The 15695-nt window shown below is 42.1% G+C and overlaps 1 protein-coding gene across 1 annotated transcript in view; it reads left to right on the top strand.

Moving 5' to 3' along the window:
• The window catches only part of LOC309560455 (uncharacterized protein), a gene marked incomplete at both ends in the record, with an annotated part of 203085 nt that overhangs the window by 144362 nt on the left and 43028 nt on the right, over window positions 1-15695 (top strand). Inside the window, 3 exons of the mRNA XM_082264089.1 lie at window positions 1647-1913; window positions 7094-7147; window positions 7255-7299. Coding sequence (XP_082120215.1) covers window positions 1647-1913; window positions 7094-7147; window positions 7255-7299 — 366 coding nt within the window. The remainder of the gene's footprint in view (window positions 1-1646; window positions 1914-7093; window positions 7148-7254; window positions 7300-15695) is intronic.

Here is a 15695-nt window from a genome sequence, read left to right as displayed (position 1 = left end):
ATCAGCGCACATCGGTGAAGGAGAAAATGTACTTATTTGCAAAATACAGGGGCGTAACTACAGGGGTTGCAGGGGTTGCAATTGCAACCGGGCCCCATGTTCCAGGGGGCCCGTGCAGCTCCCCTGTAAACCTGGATAGGAGGGGGGCCAGGGGCAGCATGTAGATAAATCACTGTCCTCCTTTTTCCTCCTGTAGCTGCAGGAGGAAAATGGAAGAGATTGGTTCCTCTGTATGCTGCCCCCGCCACTCCTCCTATCCAGTTCACTTGTGTTCTGCTGTCTCTGGGCCCCTCTGCTTTTCCCTGGTCCCACCCCCTACTGTGCTGCCCCCCGTCCCTCTCCTGCTGGCTGCTGCAGGGGATGTGTCACAATAGAGAACCAGGAAGGGGTCGGTAAATATGTAATTTACCAGCTCCTTCTTTTTCTGAATGGACAGAGTCATAGTCAGTGACATTGTAAAAAAAATAAAATGAAATGATAAAAAAATAATACAATTAAAATACCAAAAAAAAACTAGACACCAGTGGGTGAACTTCTAGGATTGCAAAGGTCACAGTTGCAACCGGGCCCTGGCATTCCACCACCGTGGGTAGGCCCCAAGATGGCAGGAAGGGGGCCCACTGCAGGACTTGTGAAAGAGTCCTGCAAAAAGAGTAAAGGGCCCCAGGATCAGTGGGAAGAGCCCCAGGCTTGAAGGGAAGGGCCCCTGCCAGGGGTCCGGGGGGGGGGCCTTAATGGTTTCTTGCACCAGGGCCCTGACGGTTCTAGTTACGCCTCTGGCAAAATATTATATTGGAAACGCAGAAATAGGTTTCTTTTTTCAAAATTGTTAGTCTTTTTCAGTTTGTTTAGAAAAAAAAAACAGTGGTGATTAAATATCATGGAAAGAAAGTTCTATCTGTCTAGTCTGTACTAGAATACTACAAAAAATAGCAGCTGCCATCCCTTGCCTGGCTGCCCTAGGTGGTGCTGCTGTGTGTCTCTTCTTACTCCCCTGTTGACAGGAGTAGTGAGTGACTTTCCTGTCACAACTCCTGTCAGCCTATAGTGGCAGAGTCTAATGCAAGATTTTCATGGGGCGCACAGGCACTTGGGGCTGCTGGGCAGTGTCCCGGGGACCCATATGTTAAGACAGCCCTGGGTCTATTGCACCTGTCAATTAATTCTAAACTAATTTAGAAGTATCTCAAAACACAGGTTGTGGGCAGAGAGGGGACCTAGCTTTGTTGCAGACCTCTTGCCAACCACCCCCTGAATATGTACATCAGCAGGGCAGGTGGGCCTTAATGCACCATGGCATACCATTGTTGTGTGCTGAGAGCATGCCCACTGTGTATCCCCAGTGCATTGACTGAGCTATCTGATGGTCGCTGGTAATGGTGACTGCTGACAGCCAATCACAGTGATCACATGGCCAGGAACTGCATCTCTGTTCCCCGTCATTTAGAATCCCTTACATGGCAGGGGAGAGATGTTAGCTAGAGACTAACTGCAGCAGAGAAATGTTAAGTCAGAACTGGGTTTAAATAAATACAAAACACTTTGTGTTTGATTGTAGTTCAACTTGAAATTGCGTTATTTTTTTTTCAATTTACCATATTGATGATAATTACTAATGTCTTTTTTTTTTTTTTTTACATACTTAGCTGTTACCCGCTACAGTGTCTGGATTCACATCGAAAATCGTGATGCCTTTTACCAAGGTGCCAGCAAATCTCAGATGCTGCTTTGGGATGCCCATGTGCCCCCTCCCAAGAAGGTAACAAGTGGTGGAGACTGGTACATTGAATCCATGGAGGTCTCTGTGGACAAAATAGACCTTAGCGGACGACATCTGGACAACAGAAATCCTGAGATTCATGTGAAGGTCACTTTACATGTTGCAAATGGCAGATTGGCATGGCCTCCTCCAGGTACAAATAATGTTTAGCTGAGTAATGACACTTTGGGGTTGATTTACTAAAGGAAAAGAGGGTTGGCCTCAACGCCAATCACAATGATCACATAATCTTTCAGTCCTGACATCCAGAACCCTTTAAAGCAGTGGTCCCCAACCCTGGTCCTCAGGGCCCACTAACAGGCCAGGTTTGCAAGATAACTGAAATCCATTCCAGGTGATCTAATTTGCTGCTCAGTGATTGCAGTACTCTAGTCTGCATCTCCCCAAGGTAATACTTAAAATCTGGCCTGTTAGTGGGCCCTGAGGACTGGAGTTGAGGACCACTGCTTTAAAGGACTTACAGGAGCTGGCAGAATGGGGTTAAAAGATAAGTATTTACTTAAAAAAAAAAAAAAACATTTATATTGCCCTAGGTGGATGCAGCATTGATTTGATGCTGCATCTGTCCCTTCACCGGCTCTGTAGTCAGAACTGAGTGATCAAACATCGCTGATTGATTAGTTCTCCCCTCTGCTCTGAGCAAAGAGCTGTCTGCTCTGACCCTCCAGTGCCCACTGGAGTGCTGGGCTGTGGAGAGGGCAGAAGGGGCTGGCTCAGTATCTCAGTGGATGCAGCATTGATTTAATTCTACATCTGTCCCCCCACTGGCTCTGTTGTCAGAACTGAGCGATCAAACACCGCTGATTGATTAGTTCTCCCCTCTGCTCTAAGCAAAGAGCTGTCTACTCTGACCCTCCAGTGCCCACTGGAGTGCTGGGCTGTGGAAAGGGGCAGAAGGGGCTGGCTCAGTATCTCAGTGGATTGCTGAGAGGGTGAGCTAGGTGCTGGCCAAGACTTCTGGTTGGATACCTGTTGTCTGAAAACGGGTCACAGGAGTGCAGAAATAACAGCACTCCTGTGACCAACAAGAGAAGTATAGCCAAAAGAGCTTTGACCGTACTTCTCCTTTAAAGTGAATTCAGCTTTACCTTATTTACTAAGCTCAGTGAACACTCACTTTGTAAAGTGAATATTTAGTTTGATTCACAAACAACTTCCACTCCAAGTGAATCAATCTCTTTGTGTAATAAAATGAAAAGGTACATTTAGATGGGATTGTCACATTTAAACTTGCTTTCTATATCACCTTGTTCTGAATGTCTTTCTATATCACCTTGCCTACAACACATTTTTAAGCTTACGGTAGTTAGTGTCAAGGCCCATACACATGATAAGAATATCGTACGGGAAGATTCCATACGAGGAATGATCGGTTGATTATCTACTCAACGCTCTACTATACTCTTGATTAGTATAGTGTTTTCAACAGTCGATTCAGACTGTTGTGACATAAAAAAAAAAAAAAAAAGAAGGTGCAAGCTAGACCATTTTTATCTTTCACAAAAGGTAATTGCCTGCATTACCTGGAGATTATGTTTTTTCCGAAATTTTGAAAAATAGTGTGAAAACGGAAGCAAAAAGAGCTCCCACTTTAGGTAAAATTGCTGCTATTACTCATATTGCTGGAAGTCAGATTTTCCTGTGTAGGGTTCACTATTACCGCTCACTGGAGGGATATACATTGACGGATGTGGTTATCCGAAGCGAGGTTGATGTTGATCCATCTAGCCCTTGATTCTTTATATGCTGTTGTTGACCTCTCTATAATCTGAGGGTCAATATGATCTGGTAAGCAGACATGTCCCCCCTCACAGTGGTGATAAATGTATGCACATCTTTTCAGAACCTGGTGTGGGGATCCCTTTACTTACCATCATATTATGTGGACTTATATGTGATGCTTTTTAGAGACTTCTGAACATTGAGTTAGCGCTACACCCTTTCTACATTTGATAATGGGGGATTGGTAGATGGCCCACATCTACCAATCCCCCATAGTGGTGTTTTGGTAATACAAAAACCCTTTCTACATTGTTTACCTTGTCCTGATTGCATCTTATACAGTATACAGACACATACAGTAGGTATGCTCTCTTTTCCAAGGTTTCTCAACCAGGGTTCAGTGAAACCCTAGGGTTTCTCCAGAGGTTGCTAAGGGTTCCTTGGGCAATGAAAAGTTTCCAATTCCCAGTAACCATTGATATCAATTATCATTTAATCTGTCTGTAAGAGGGCAACTTTCCCACTGGTCAACAATGTAAGAGTGTTCTTCTTCCACTGACCATTATTATAAGGAGTACTTCTCTCATTGGTCACCAAAGTAAGGAACCACTACACTGATTATCAATATAAGAAGGCACTTTTCCACTGACCACCAACATAAGTGGCACTACTATGTTCACTGTTCGTGTTTCTTTTCCGGCCATTTCTAATATTTGTTCCATTCCATCATTAATGAAACATTTTTTTTTATAGAACAGGTGGCGTTATGGGTCTTAAATGTTCTAGGCGCGCTACATTCTTTCTTTTAAGTATTATTAGATTTACAAATTACTGACCTTTAAATGTACAAAGAATTAGAAATGCATTCATTTAACATTCATCTCCTGAGACATGAAAATGATTTCAAGGGATCCTCTGTAATAAAAGTGTGAGAAAAACTGCTCTAGCCACTTAAGCCCCGGAAGATTTTACCCCCTTCCTGACCAGGGCCTATTTTGCAATTCGGCACTGCGTGACTTTAACTGACAATTGCACGGTCGTGCAACGCCGTACCCAAACAAAATTTACGTCCTTTTTTTCCCACAAACAGAGCTTTCTTTTGGTGGTATTTGATCACCTGTGCAATTTTTACTTTTTGCGCTATAAACAAAGAAATAGCGTTTATTTTGAAAAAATAACAATATTTTTAACATTTTTTATATCAAATTCCTCCCAAAAAATATGTAAAAATCAATTTTTTTTTTAATTTTTGGCCAATTTGTTTTCTGCTACCCATGTTTGGTAAAAAAAATCACAATAAGCGTATTTTGATTGGCTTGCGCAAAAGTTATTGCGTTTACTAACTAAGGGAAAGATTTCTGTCATTTTTGGTGGGGTTTTATTTAACGAGTAATGGCGGCGATATGCGATTTTTTTTTTGCGGGACTGCGACATTGCGGCGGACAGATCGGACCCTTGACTGACATTTTTGACACTTTTGGGGGTACCAGTGACATTACTGCAGTAATCAGTGCTATATATATGCACTGTTACTGTAAAAATGACACTGGCAGGGAAGGGGTTAATTTTATTGGAGAGGGAGGGGTTAATGTATGCCTGGTGCTTACTAACGTGTGGGGGGGGGAGGTGACTGAGTGAGTCAGGGACAGATCGGATGTCCAGCTATGCTGAACACTCCGATCTGTCACTTAGGAGATCCGCCCGCTTTGTTTACACAGGCGGGCGGATCTCCAAACTCGATTCCCCAATGATCGGGGAAGAGCGGCGGCGATCGCCGCCGCTCCTCCCCTGGCCCGACTCCCGCTGTGAATGAAAACAGCGGGAGCACGCCGCCTACAGGGGGAGGAGTCCAGCGACGTAGGTCTACGTCGCTGGACGATAACGAGCCACTGTGCCGCAGTAGCAGCACAGTGGCTAGTGGTAAAGTGGTTAATGAAACGTTTTTTGTTATAGAACAGGTGGCGTTATGGGTCTTAAATGTTCTAGGCGCGCTACATTCTTTCTTTTAAGTATTATTAGATTTACAAATTACTGACCTTTAAATGTACAAAGAATTAGAAATGTATTCAACATTCATCTCCTGAGACATGAAAATGATTTTAAGGGTTCCTCTGTAATAAAAGTGTGAGGAAAAACTGTTCTAGCCACTTAAGCCCCGGAAGATTTTACCCCCTTCCTGACCAGGGCCTATTTTGCGATTCGGCACTGCGTGACTTTAACAGACAATTGCGCGGTCGTGCCACGCCGTACCTTAACAAATTTAACGCCCTTTTTTTCCCACAAGCAGAGCTTTCTTTTGTGGTATTTGATCACCTGTGCGATTTTTTGATCATGCGCTATAAACAAAAAAAGAGCGTCAATTTTGCAAAAATAACAATATTTTTCACATTTTTTTATATGAAATTCCCCCAAAAAATGTAAAAATCTAAATTTTTTAACATTTTAGGCCAATTTGTTTTATGTTACATATGTTTGATAAAACAAAAATCGCAAAAAGCGTATTTTGATTGGTTTGTCAAAAGTTATTGCGTTTACTAACTAAGGGAAAGATTTTTGTCATTTTTGTTGTATTTTTTTTTTAACGAGTAATGGCGGCGATCTGCGTTTTTTTTTTTGTGGGACTGCGACATTGCCGTGGACAGATCGGACCCTTGACTGACATTTTTGACACTTTTGGGTTACCAGTGACATTACTACAGTAATCAGTGCTATACATATGCACTGTTACTGTAAAAATGGCACTGGCAGGGAAGGAGTTAACTTTATTGGAGAGGGAGGGGTTAAGTGTGTCCCTAGGGGCGTGCTTCTAACTGTGATTGGATGTGGCTTGTGGTGTAAGAACAGAGATCAACGGTCCTACATAGCAGAACCGTATGATCTCAATTCTTACACAGGGGAGAATGACAGGCGGCTTTGTTTACATTACGCTGTAACGGACAATCGCAAGTGCCCGGCGGACATCGGGTCCACTGGGCACACGCGCGGGGGGGGGGGGTCCGTGAACGAGCGGGGCGGGAGCGCGCCTCCGGCAGCGCACGCTCGCCCCCTAGAGCCTCACAGGCTAACGACGTAGTTCTATCTCGCTTTGCCTGTGAGGGGCTGACTGCCGTCGTAAATATACTGACGGCAGTCGGCAAGTGGCTAGTCATTGTTTGTACATCAACCAGTGTTAGATATTGTTATTAATGAAAGCATAGACAGATGTCCCCACAGCTCTTGCACATTATGGCAGGCTACACCTGGTTATTTTTTTTGCCATCTTCCCCTGGTCTTCTTCCAGGTCAGAGTCTTCCATCTTCAGCCATTGAATGACCACTAATAGTGTAGCTCCTGCACATGTGCACTGGGTCTGTAGGATGATGGGATTGTACAGTGAATTGAGCATGCATGGCAGTCAGTGAACAATTAATAGGAAATTGATAGAAAGAAGGTAAAGATGTTTATGGCAGAACATACAGAATCTTATACTAGTTTGGCCAAGTTAAAAAGCAAAAAAGAAAGACTCATCCATGTTAAACAAAAAAGGATGAGAAAAGCAAAATCACCACACTACATTATTAATTTTATGTGTACTTCTTTCTGGTTTCATAGATGTTACTCCCTGCGATGCCCATATCAAAACAGAAAAGTGTATGTATAACAATGGTAAGTAACTGGTTCGTAGAATGCTTGTCCAAGGTTGTTAAGGGTTCCTGGGCAAAATCATCACACTACACTATTCATTTTATGTGTACTTCTTTTTTGTTTCATAGATGTTACAACCTGCGATACCCATATCCAAACAGAAAAGTACAATGGTAAGTAACTGGTTCTTTGAATGCTTGTCCAAGAAGTCCTAAAGGTTTTTCTGTAGGTGTTAGGAAAGGAGGCAGGGGGGTTGGTGCCTGGTAACAAGAGAGATGGGCATGGGCAAGATAGACCTGTTTGAAGGTGTCCTGGAAGAATGTAAATCCTGAGGGTCATCATTTCTGAGGCATTTTTACAAATTGCAAAGGCAAACTGAATGGGGGAGATTTACCTAAGCTATTGTACACAGAATCTGGTGCACCTGTGCATAGTAACCAATTAGCTTCTAACTTCAGCTTGTTCTATGAAACTTTGACAATCAAACCTGGAAGCTGATTGGTTTCTATGCCCAGCTGCACCAGTTTCCATGTCTTCCAGTCTAGTAAATCCCCCCGATATGGCAACCTGGAGGCATTCCCAAAATTTCATTTCCTGCTTGTGTGATTGGCTCACTGATTTCCCTAGAAATCTGCATGAAAGTACAAGTCAGAGTTTAGGCATCCTTTGCCAGAGATGTATAGTAACTAAGTAGAACTACTTCATTACTGTACTTAAGTACCGAAAGGCGGTATCTGTACTTTCCTGGAGTAGAATTTTTTTCTTCTACTTCCATTTTTACTTCACTACATTTTTTCGACGATTTCAATACTTCTACTCTGATATTTTTTTTTGTGTGCTGCATAGTTACTCGTTACAATTATAAAAATTACCACTGCCAGAACAGTAGATGGCAGGTTTCATGAAGTTAAAAAAAATGTGTATAATGTCATGTGTAAATCAGCGCATATGAAAATTAATGCTACTGTTTGTATAAATAAAATGGTCTACATATCTGCTGTTAAGGGGAAAGAGAACCTCCCCCAACCAAGGAGAGTCACAATCGTACATAAACCTTTTTTCTGGTAAGAGGCTGATTTTGCTTTTTTCACTGGAAGTTGAGAGCACAGGTTTTGCAGTTTTGTTTCACTGGAAGAGTCTATTTGGATATTCTTTTGCACTTACCTTCATCCGCCGGGTAAGGGGGAAATCCGCAAGGTGGTGGAAGTCTGCACCTATTATTTGGAATAGCACCTGTTCGATTCCTGCACCTTTGAAAATATATTCATCTTTTTTTGTCACATATATATGGTATTATGGCATTATATATATATGGACTTTTTATTGACTTTGATTTCATACACTCTTCCTTTATTTCATTATTGGAATATATTGTTGTATATCACATTGGTTGATATATGATTTTGCGCACCAATAAGCTGTGGAGAAAAAAAAAATGCAGGGAAGAGAAGGAGGGATGCTTTAAAGGGGGAAGGGAGGGACATACTTTATCTGTTTTTGTTTACAAAAAGTTACAGCCAAAGGAATTGTGATTGTCCTTTAGGTTAATCATTTGAAATAATAAAAAACAATATGATGTTCAAACTTTTGACTTCTTTCTTTAATAACTACATAACCCAGTACTTGTACTTCTACTTTCAGTACTTGAGTAGCAAATTTTTTTTAAAACTACTGGTACTTTTACTTTCAGTACTTGAGTAGAAAAAAAAAAAAAACTACTTGTAATACTTAAGTATTAAAAATGTTGAATACTTTAGTACTTCTACTCAAGTCACTTTTTGATCGAGCACTTCCACTTCTACTCAAGTCACTTTTTGATCAAGCACTTGTACTTTTACTCAAGTATGGGTTTTGAGTACTTTATACAAGTGTGTCTTTTGCAACAAAAACATAAACTCTACCTACCTTCTAGGAGGGGATTCTAAAAACATGTGGGTTTTGTATTTCATCTTAGTTTGTGATATTCTGCTTCCAGATCCTTTTAAGTGACATTGGAGTCAATTCACTAAGGATCCATTAACACAGGTGCCCCTGCTAAGTGGAATCCGATTTCTCAGCGGGGAATTGCTCCACTGATTCCCGCCAAGCAGGAGGATGACAGGCCAGTACGAGGCAATTGGATGGAAAGAGACACTGTCCCTTTCCATCTGATGCCATCCAATTTGATCTGCCAGTCAGATGGGAAATAGGACCATCATCCATTTGTTCTTGGCAGACAGGATCGGATTGGATGGCGGTGGGTGTCAGTGGACCTGTGTGCACTGACATCTTCCGCTCCATAGAAGAGAATGGAGGGTCCGGTCAGGTCCGTCTGAAAAACATATAGGCAAACCTGATTGGACAGACCGTGTGAAAGGGTCCTAAGAGATAAACACTACATGATTTTTTGCCTTTAAATAACTCATGTAGTATTTATCTCAAAAGTAGTCAATTCACTAAAAAACAAGTATTATTTACCAAATGCGGTAAATAATATTGTTTAAAATGTAAAATGATTCTAAAGGCTATTTTTTTCTTAAAGTGGAACTTCACCCAAAATGGGGAAGTTCTGCTGTTTCTCTCCCCCCCCCCCCCTTCCTCTGACATATATGGCACACTTTTTTTTTTTTTTTGGGAGGGTGGGAACCTGGTTTTGACAAGTGCCTGCTCCCACTTCTGCTCGAATCGCCTATATCACAGGTCCCTGGAGGCTATGGGACCATTCACAAAGCACAGCGTGGCTCTCGCATGCACACTGGGCACCTGGCTGTTAAGCCACCAGCATACACAGCCGACTGCCCACAGTTAATATGGCAGACAAACTAGCTCAGATGAGCACAGCGCTGAATTCTGGGACAAGCGAGTATCTGTTTAATTAGTCAGCAGCTAAATTTTTTGACTGACTGAAATGACTAAAGCCCTTTTAAATAAAAAGATAATATACTTACCTGCTGTGTGCTGTCTGTTTCTTACTACAAGTGCCCCCTCAGCAAGCTAGATGCTAAAGGAGCACCCATGTGGGTGTGCTCCCAAGCTGGGCTGTGTGCATCCATATACACATTTAGCACCAGTAAGCCATGCCTCACACTCCCTCCTCACAGGAGCTTGACTGACAGCAGCAGAAGCCTATGACTCCTGCTGCTCTGAGTCTCAGTGAGGCCAGGAAGAGAGGAGAGCGGTGCTGGATCTAGGATGGCGCTGGAGCGGTGAGAGGAGTTAGGTAAATATTTAGGGACAGGGAAGGCTGAAGAGGTTGTAGGGAGTTCTTTTACCTTAATGCAGGGAATGTATTAAGGTAAAAAAAAATATTTTGAGTTTAGAACCATTTTAAATCTAGTATTATTTTTACATTGTTTTATTGCATTTTTTTTCATAGGCTAACACTGCACCAGAGGGAGGTTGTTCTATCAATGAAGACAAACAGAAATATTGTGAAACTATAAAAAAGACATCCTTATAATGCATTCATTTAGAGAACAGTCTCCTTCTAGTACAATGTTTTTTTTTTTAATTCCTTTAATTTTTATTATTTCCCATCAATAAACAAAGATATCACAGACTAATATATCACATGCAAAAATATTAATAAACAGTGAGTCGTCCCTTTTATCCCCCTCCCAGCAAACCTATCAGCCCCAAACCCCCCCCCCCCCCCCCCCGTCTACCACCCTTCCCATATCATACTCCAAGTTACATTAATTCAACTAAAAATGTTAAATATCAGCATAATCGAGTACTAGGCCGGGAGTTTTTATCCATACGTTCCATATTCTTTCAAACTTTTTAGTATTTCCTCTTCTTTTTGTAAGCCAATTTTTCTCTAATTATGATATATTGACTTTCCTCCACCAATCTACAGTACATAGTGGTTTTGATTTTATCCTTTTTTCTGTTATAGCTTTCCTAGCCTGATATAAACATCTTAAAACTGCCATTCGCTTTGCCCCATACCCCTCTCTCTGCTCCATATACCCCAATATGCACAGGACCCGATCTGGTTAAAGATTTATTTCAAATACTAAACGTATTTTATCCATCACCTCCCTCCAGTATCCGTGCAGCTCGGGGCATCTCCACAACATGTGGATCAAATCTCCAACTGCCCTTTTACATCTAGGGCAAAAAGCATCCAATCTTCCTCCAAACAAGAATAATCTTTTAGGCGTATAAAATGCTTTATGGAGTATATAAAATTGTGTGAGTTTCTGGGTTACTGAAAAGATATTGTGTCTATTGAAGACACTATACCATCCCACTGTACATCTGTTAACTGCCCCTCATCCTCTTCCCATTTTATTCTGCTAGGTAACTGAAATTCCTTATCAAATACGCCTACCTGTAGCTTCCTGTATAGTTCTGAATTCAACCCCTTTAAAGTTGTAGCCTGTATCAAATTTTTCAACTGAGAAATTTTACTCAATTCTAATCCTCCCTCTCTAAATTTTGTTGCCAGTGCATGCTGTAGTTGCAGATACATTTAGAAATCTCTTTTCAGAAACCCAAATTCCTCTTTTAATTCCTGAAATGTCTTCAGTACCTCTATTTTATATATTTGCGATAATCTTATCACTCCCTTCTGTCTACTAATATTCTCCAAACCCTTAAGTTCCTTTAAATTTTCATTATCCCATATAGGTGTATACTCTGCAAGACCAGAGTACCCAAATATTGACTTTATTATTTTCCATACCCTCCCCAGTAGTTTCACTGTTAAGCATTCTCCCACAACCCCCCAAGAGTTTTCCTCCAATGCCTCTATGAGCAAGGTATGTGGGGTCTAGGCCAATAATGTTTGAGAGCTATAGCATGTGGTATCATTACCCACTTCCCAACTCCCCATCTGTTGTAACTGGGCTGCCAGGAAATAGCTCCAAGGATGGGGAACGGCCAAGCCCCCCCTATCTCTCGGCAACTGCAAAGTTTGCAAGCAAACTCTAGCATCCTTCTTCCTCCAGATCAGTTTCCTAAACAGGCCCTCTAGCCTCTTAAACCATACCCCAGGGATCCATACTGGAGAGTTATGCAAAATAAATAACAGTTGAGGCAACCATATCATTTTAATTAAACTACAGCGACCCACCACTAATAAGGGAAGGCGATTCCATGTCCCACATTTTATTTTAAATGATTTAATTAAGGGCTCTAAGTTCTTCAATATCTATAGTCCAGTGTCAGCTGTTATGACTATTCCTAGATATTTAAAGCTATTAACCACCTGCAGGTGACCAGGGCACTCCGGTAGCTCTTGCTCCAACCCATCAACCGGGAGAAATATAGATTTCTCCCAGTTGATGAAGAGTCCTGAGAACAGATCAAATCTCTTCACAGTATCCATAACCTCAATCAGTGAATGATTCACATCTTCCAAGAAAAGAAGAAAGTCATCTGCATATAGCGAGATCTTCTCCTCCTCTTTCCCCCTTCTAAAGCCTCTTACACCCTCCGCTGTTCTAATAGTTATAGCCAAGGGCTCCATTGCAATGGCAAAAAGCAGGGGTGACAATGGGCACCCCTGCCTCTTCCCCCGGGACAACAGAAAATATTCCGATGATCTTTCACCAATTTTCACTTTCACCCTTGGACCAGCATACAACAATCTAACCCATTTTATAAAAATAGGGCCAACATTGAACAGCGCTAGGGCTTGCCACAAGTAATTCCATTTGACGCTGTCAAACACTTTGACAGCGTTGAGGGATAGTATAGCTTGTGATTCTGACTTTTCTGGTGGAATTTGTAAGTTTAAGAATAGTCTCCTAATGTTTACCAATGTTGATCTGCCAGGGATAAATCCACATTGATCAGGGTGAATTATAGTGTAAATTATTTTACCTAGTCTAATCGCTAATACCTTTGCTAGTACTTTAACGTCAGTACAAAGTAAAGAGATTGGTCTGTATGATGCTGGTTGAGTTAGATCTTTCCCTTCCTTTGGTATTACTATGATTGTAGCCTCAGTCTCACTTTCTCCAATGCCTCATTTAGCACCTGCAGCAACCCCGGCAACATTATTTCTCCATATTCCCTAACTATCTCACTTGGCAATCCATCTGGCCCTGGTACTTTATGGGGGGGATAATTCTTTTACTGCCTCTTGCAACTCATTAATTGTGACAGGTATTTCTAATGATTCCCTATCTGTCTCTGAGAGCTGTGGAATAGGCCAACCCTGTATGAAATCTTCCAAGTCTCTGTCTTCCTCCACTACCCTAGACTTATAAAGGTCTGAGTAATAATCCTTAAAGACGTTCACTCTTTCTTCTGGGCACCTGGTCACCCTTCCAGCTTGGGACTCTACAGGCATTTCAATAGACCTACTCTCATTCTGAGACCAAGCCAGAAGGGCCAGTATGATTCTATCATACTTTCTTTGGGGTAAATTAACTGTAGCCAAAAAGGGTTAACCTTCCATTCCCCCCGTCTCCTGTTTTACCCAACTTTAATGTCTGAACCAAGGGGGAGTGGTCCGACAGTCCCCTAGCCTCATATCTAATGTTTGTTACTAAAGGAACAAGAGCATCATTTCCTATTGTCATATGTATTCTAGAAAGTGACAGATATGTACTAGAATAACATGAGTAGACCTGGGCTGTTGGATAACGGTCCCGCCAGATACTCCTCAGTCCCACTTCCTTAAATAATCAGTAGTGTATAGGGGTTCTGTTCTAATCTCTTTCCTAGCAGAAATCTATCCATCTGAGTGTTCATAACCATATTAAAATCTCTGATAATTAAAACTGGTACCCTTGGTTTATCAACTACAAAATCTAGCAAATTATTAATTACCTCCATTCTAAAAGGGGGGGAATGTACACATTCGCCAGCACGCACGGCCTCTCGACCAACAAGCAATACAGTATATAAGTACCATCTTCCCTCATCTATTTTAAGAACCCCACAATCTATGTATTAAAATGCTCGTTCCTCTTGAATATGATGTATACACTGAATGATACTGACATGGAAATTCTCCATGTTTTATCGTGTTGTTGTTCCTTTAATTAAGTGTGTCTCCTGCAGACAAATCAGTGATGCCTTAAGAATTGAAATTGTCTTAAACAGGGCTATTTTTTTAGAGGCTCTCCCAATCCTGTTACATTTCATGAGCAGATTGTTAATTCCCCACCAATCCTATTTCTAAGTAAGAAAAAAGAAAAAAGCAATCCAATTATACGAACATTGTTCCTCCTTAGTCTATTTTCCAGATCTTCTAGCTTATCATTCTGCTTCTCAGCCAGTCCTTTTAAGAGCTCAACTTCTTGTTTCATAGGTTTTATTTCATCCTCGATTGCGCTGACTCTACCTTCTAGTTCTGTGGTACGCTCCTGTACTTTCTGTAGATCGTGTCTAAAAAAGTGACATTTCCTATTTTATTCCTTTTAATTGGTCCATCATTTTGGATAAGGTAGATTCACATCCTTTTACTGCTGTTAATACCTCTCTTAAAGATGGCTCCTCCATCCCTGCAGTACCTGAAACAGAGAGGTCAGATGATCCTCCTGCAGTTGAGGTAGAGGGTATCAAAGCAGTTTTAAAGGGCCTGTCACTTGGGCTTAAACCCTTAGCAACAGCAGAGGGTGAAAGTGATGTCTTGGGTTGCGATCCCTTCACATTATTTTGGGATGGATTATGTGCAAATCTAGTTTAGCTGCTGCTTCCTTGTGTAGCACCCTCCTATGCAGGTGCTAGGAAAAGTATATTGTGGCCCTGTTTGCTTATCAAGGGGGCCTGATCATTCAGCTAGGCTGTCATGTGTTTCCAGGGGTGACTGTTGTCCAATGAGGGCTCTTATTGGACAGTGGAGGAAACCTAGCCAATAGCACTCAAGGGTTTGTATCTACCCCAGAGGGCAGAGTCTGCCGCAATGTATTCTGGGATGGGGTATAAGTCTGAGGGGAGCACATGACAGAGCATCTTTGGCGGGAAGCAGAGTCCCAGGAGGAGGGTGACTGTTGTCTATCCTCCTGTCAGTGGTAGTGAAGGTGTCCTGGGCAGTCGGCCTAGAGGACGAAGGTTGAGCTGGGCTGCAGAGAGGGATCCAGAGTGCTGTGGACCGAGTGGAGCTGCTGGGCAGAAGTTTCAAGGAAAACCAGTGTTGTGAGTACTTGAAACCACCCAGGGGTCTGCCTAGGGGAGGGGACCACTCCAGAAGGTCAGAGGGATCCAGGAGCCAGCTAACCGGTAGAGAAGGCTAAAAAAGGGGGTGCCTGTGTCTAAGCCCTGAAGATAAGCAAGTTAGAGAGAGGGCGCCGGTGTGGGCCCTGAAGTGTTCAGCAGTGCAGCAGTGTATACAAGTAGCTACCTCAGCAAGGAGTGCTTAAGGGAGCTTAAAGAGGACTTCTTTATGTAGGAAAGCAGTCACAAGTGAGTTCAGCGTCAACAGGCTTCAGACCAGCGTTAGCCAGCGTTAACCGGTGTTGACCGGCATCCTGCCCGCGTCAACTCAGCACCAATCAGCATTTTTCAAGTGTCTCCACTAAGTTGTACATAGTTGAGCCAAAGGAGTATCCCACTCATCTCTTCTCCTATCCAAGTTACAAAATAAATACAAAAACCCAAAGATATGGAACTGGTCATTGTCTCAGTGCTC

The sequence above is a fragment of the Pelophylax lessonae genome, assembly GCF_965119305.1.
Source record: "Pelophylax lessonae genome assembly, chromosome: 7".
Classification (NCBI taxonomy): domain Eukaryota; kingdom Metazoa; phylum Chordata; class Amphibia; order Anura; family Ranidae; genus Pelophylax; species Pelophylax lessonae.
The sequence above is the reverse complement of the archived record's forward strand: the minus strand, read 5'-3'. Positions and strand labels throughout refer to the sequence as shown.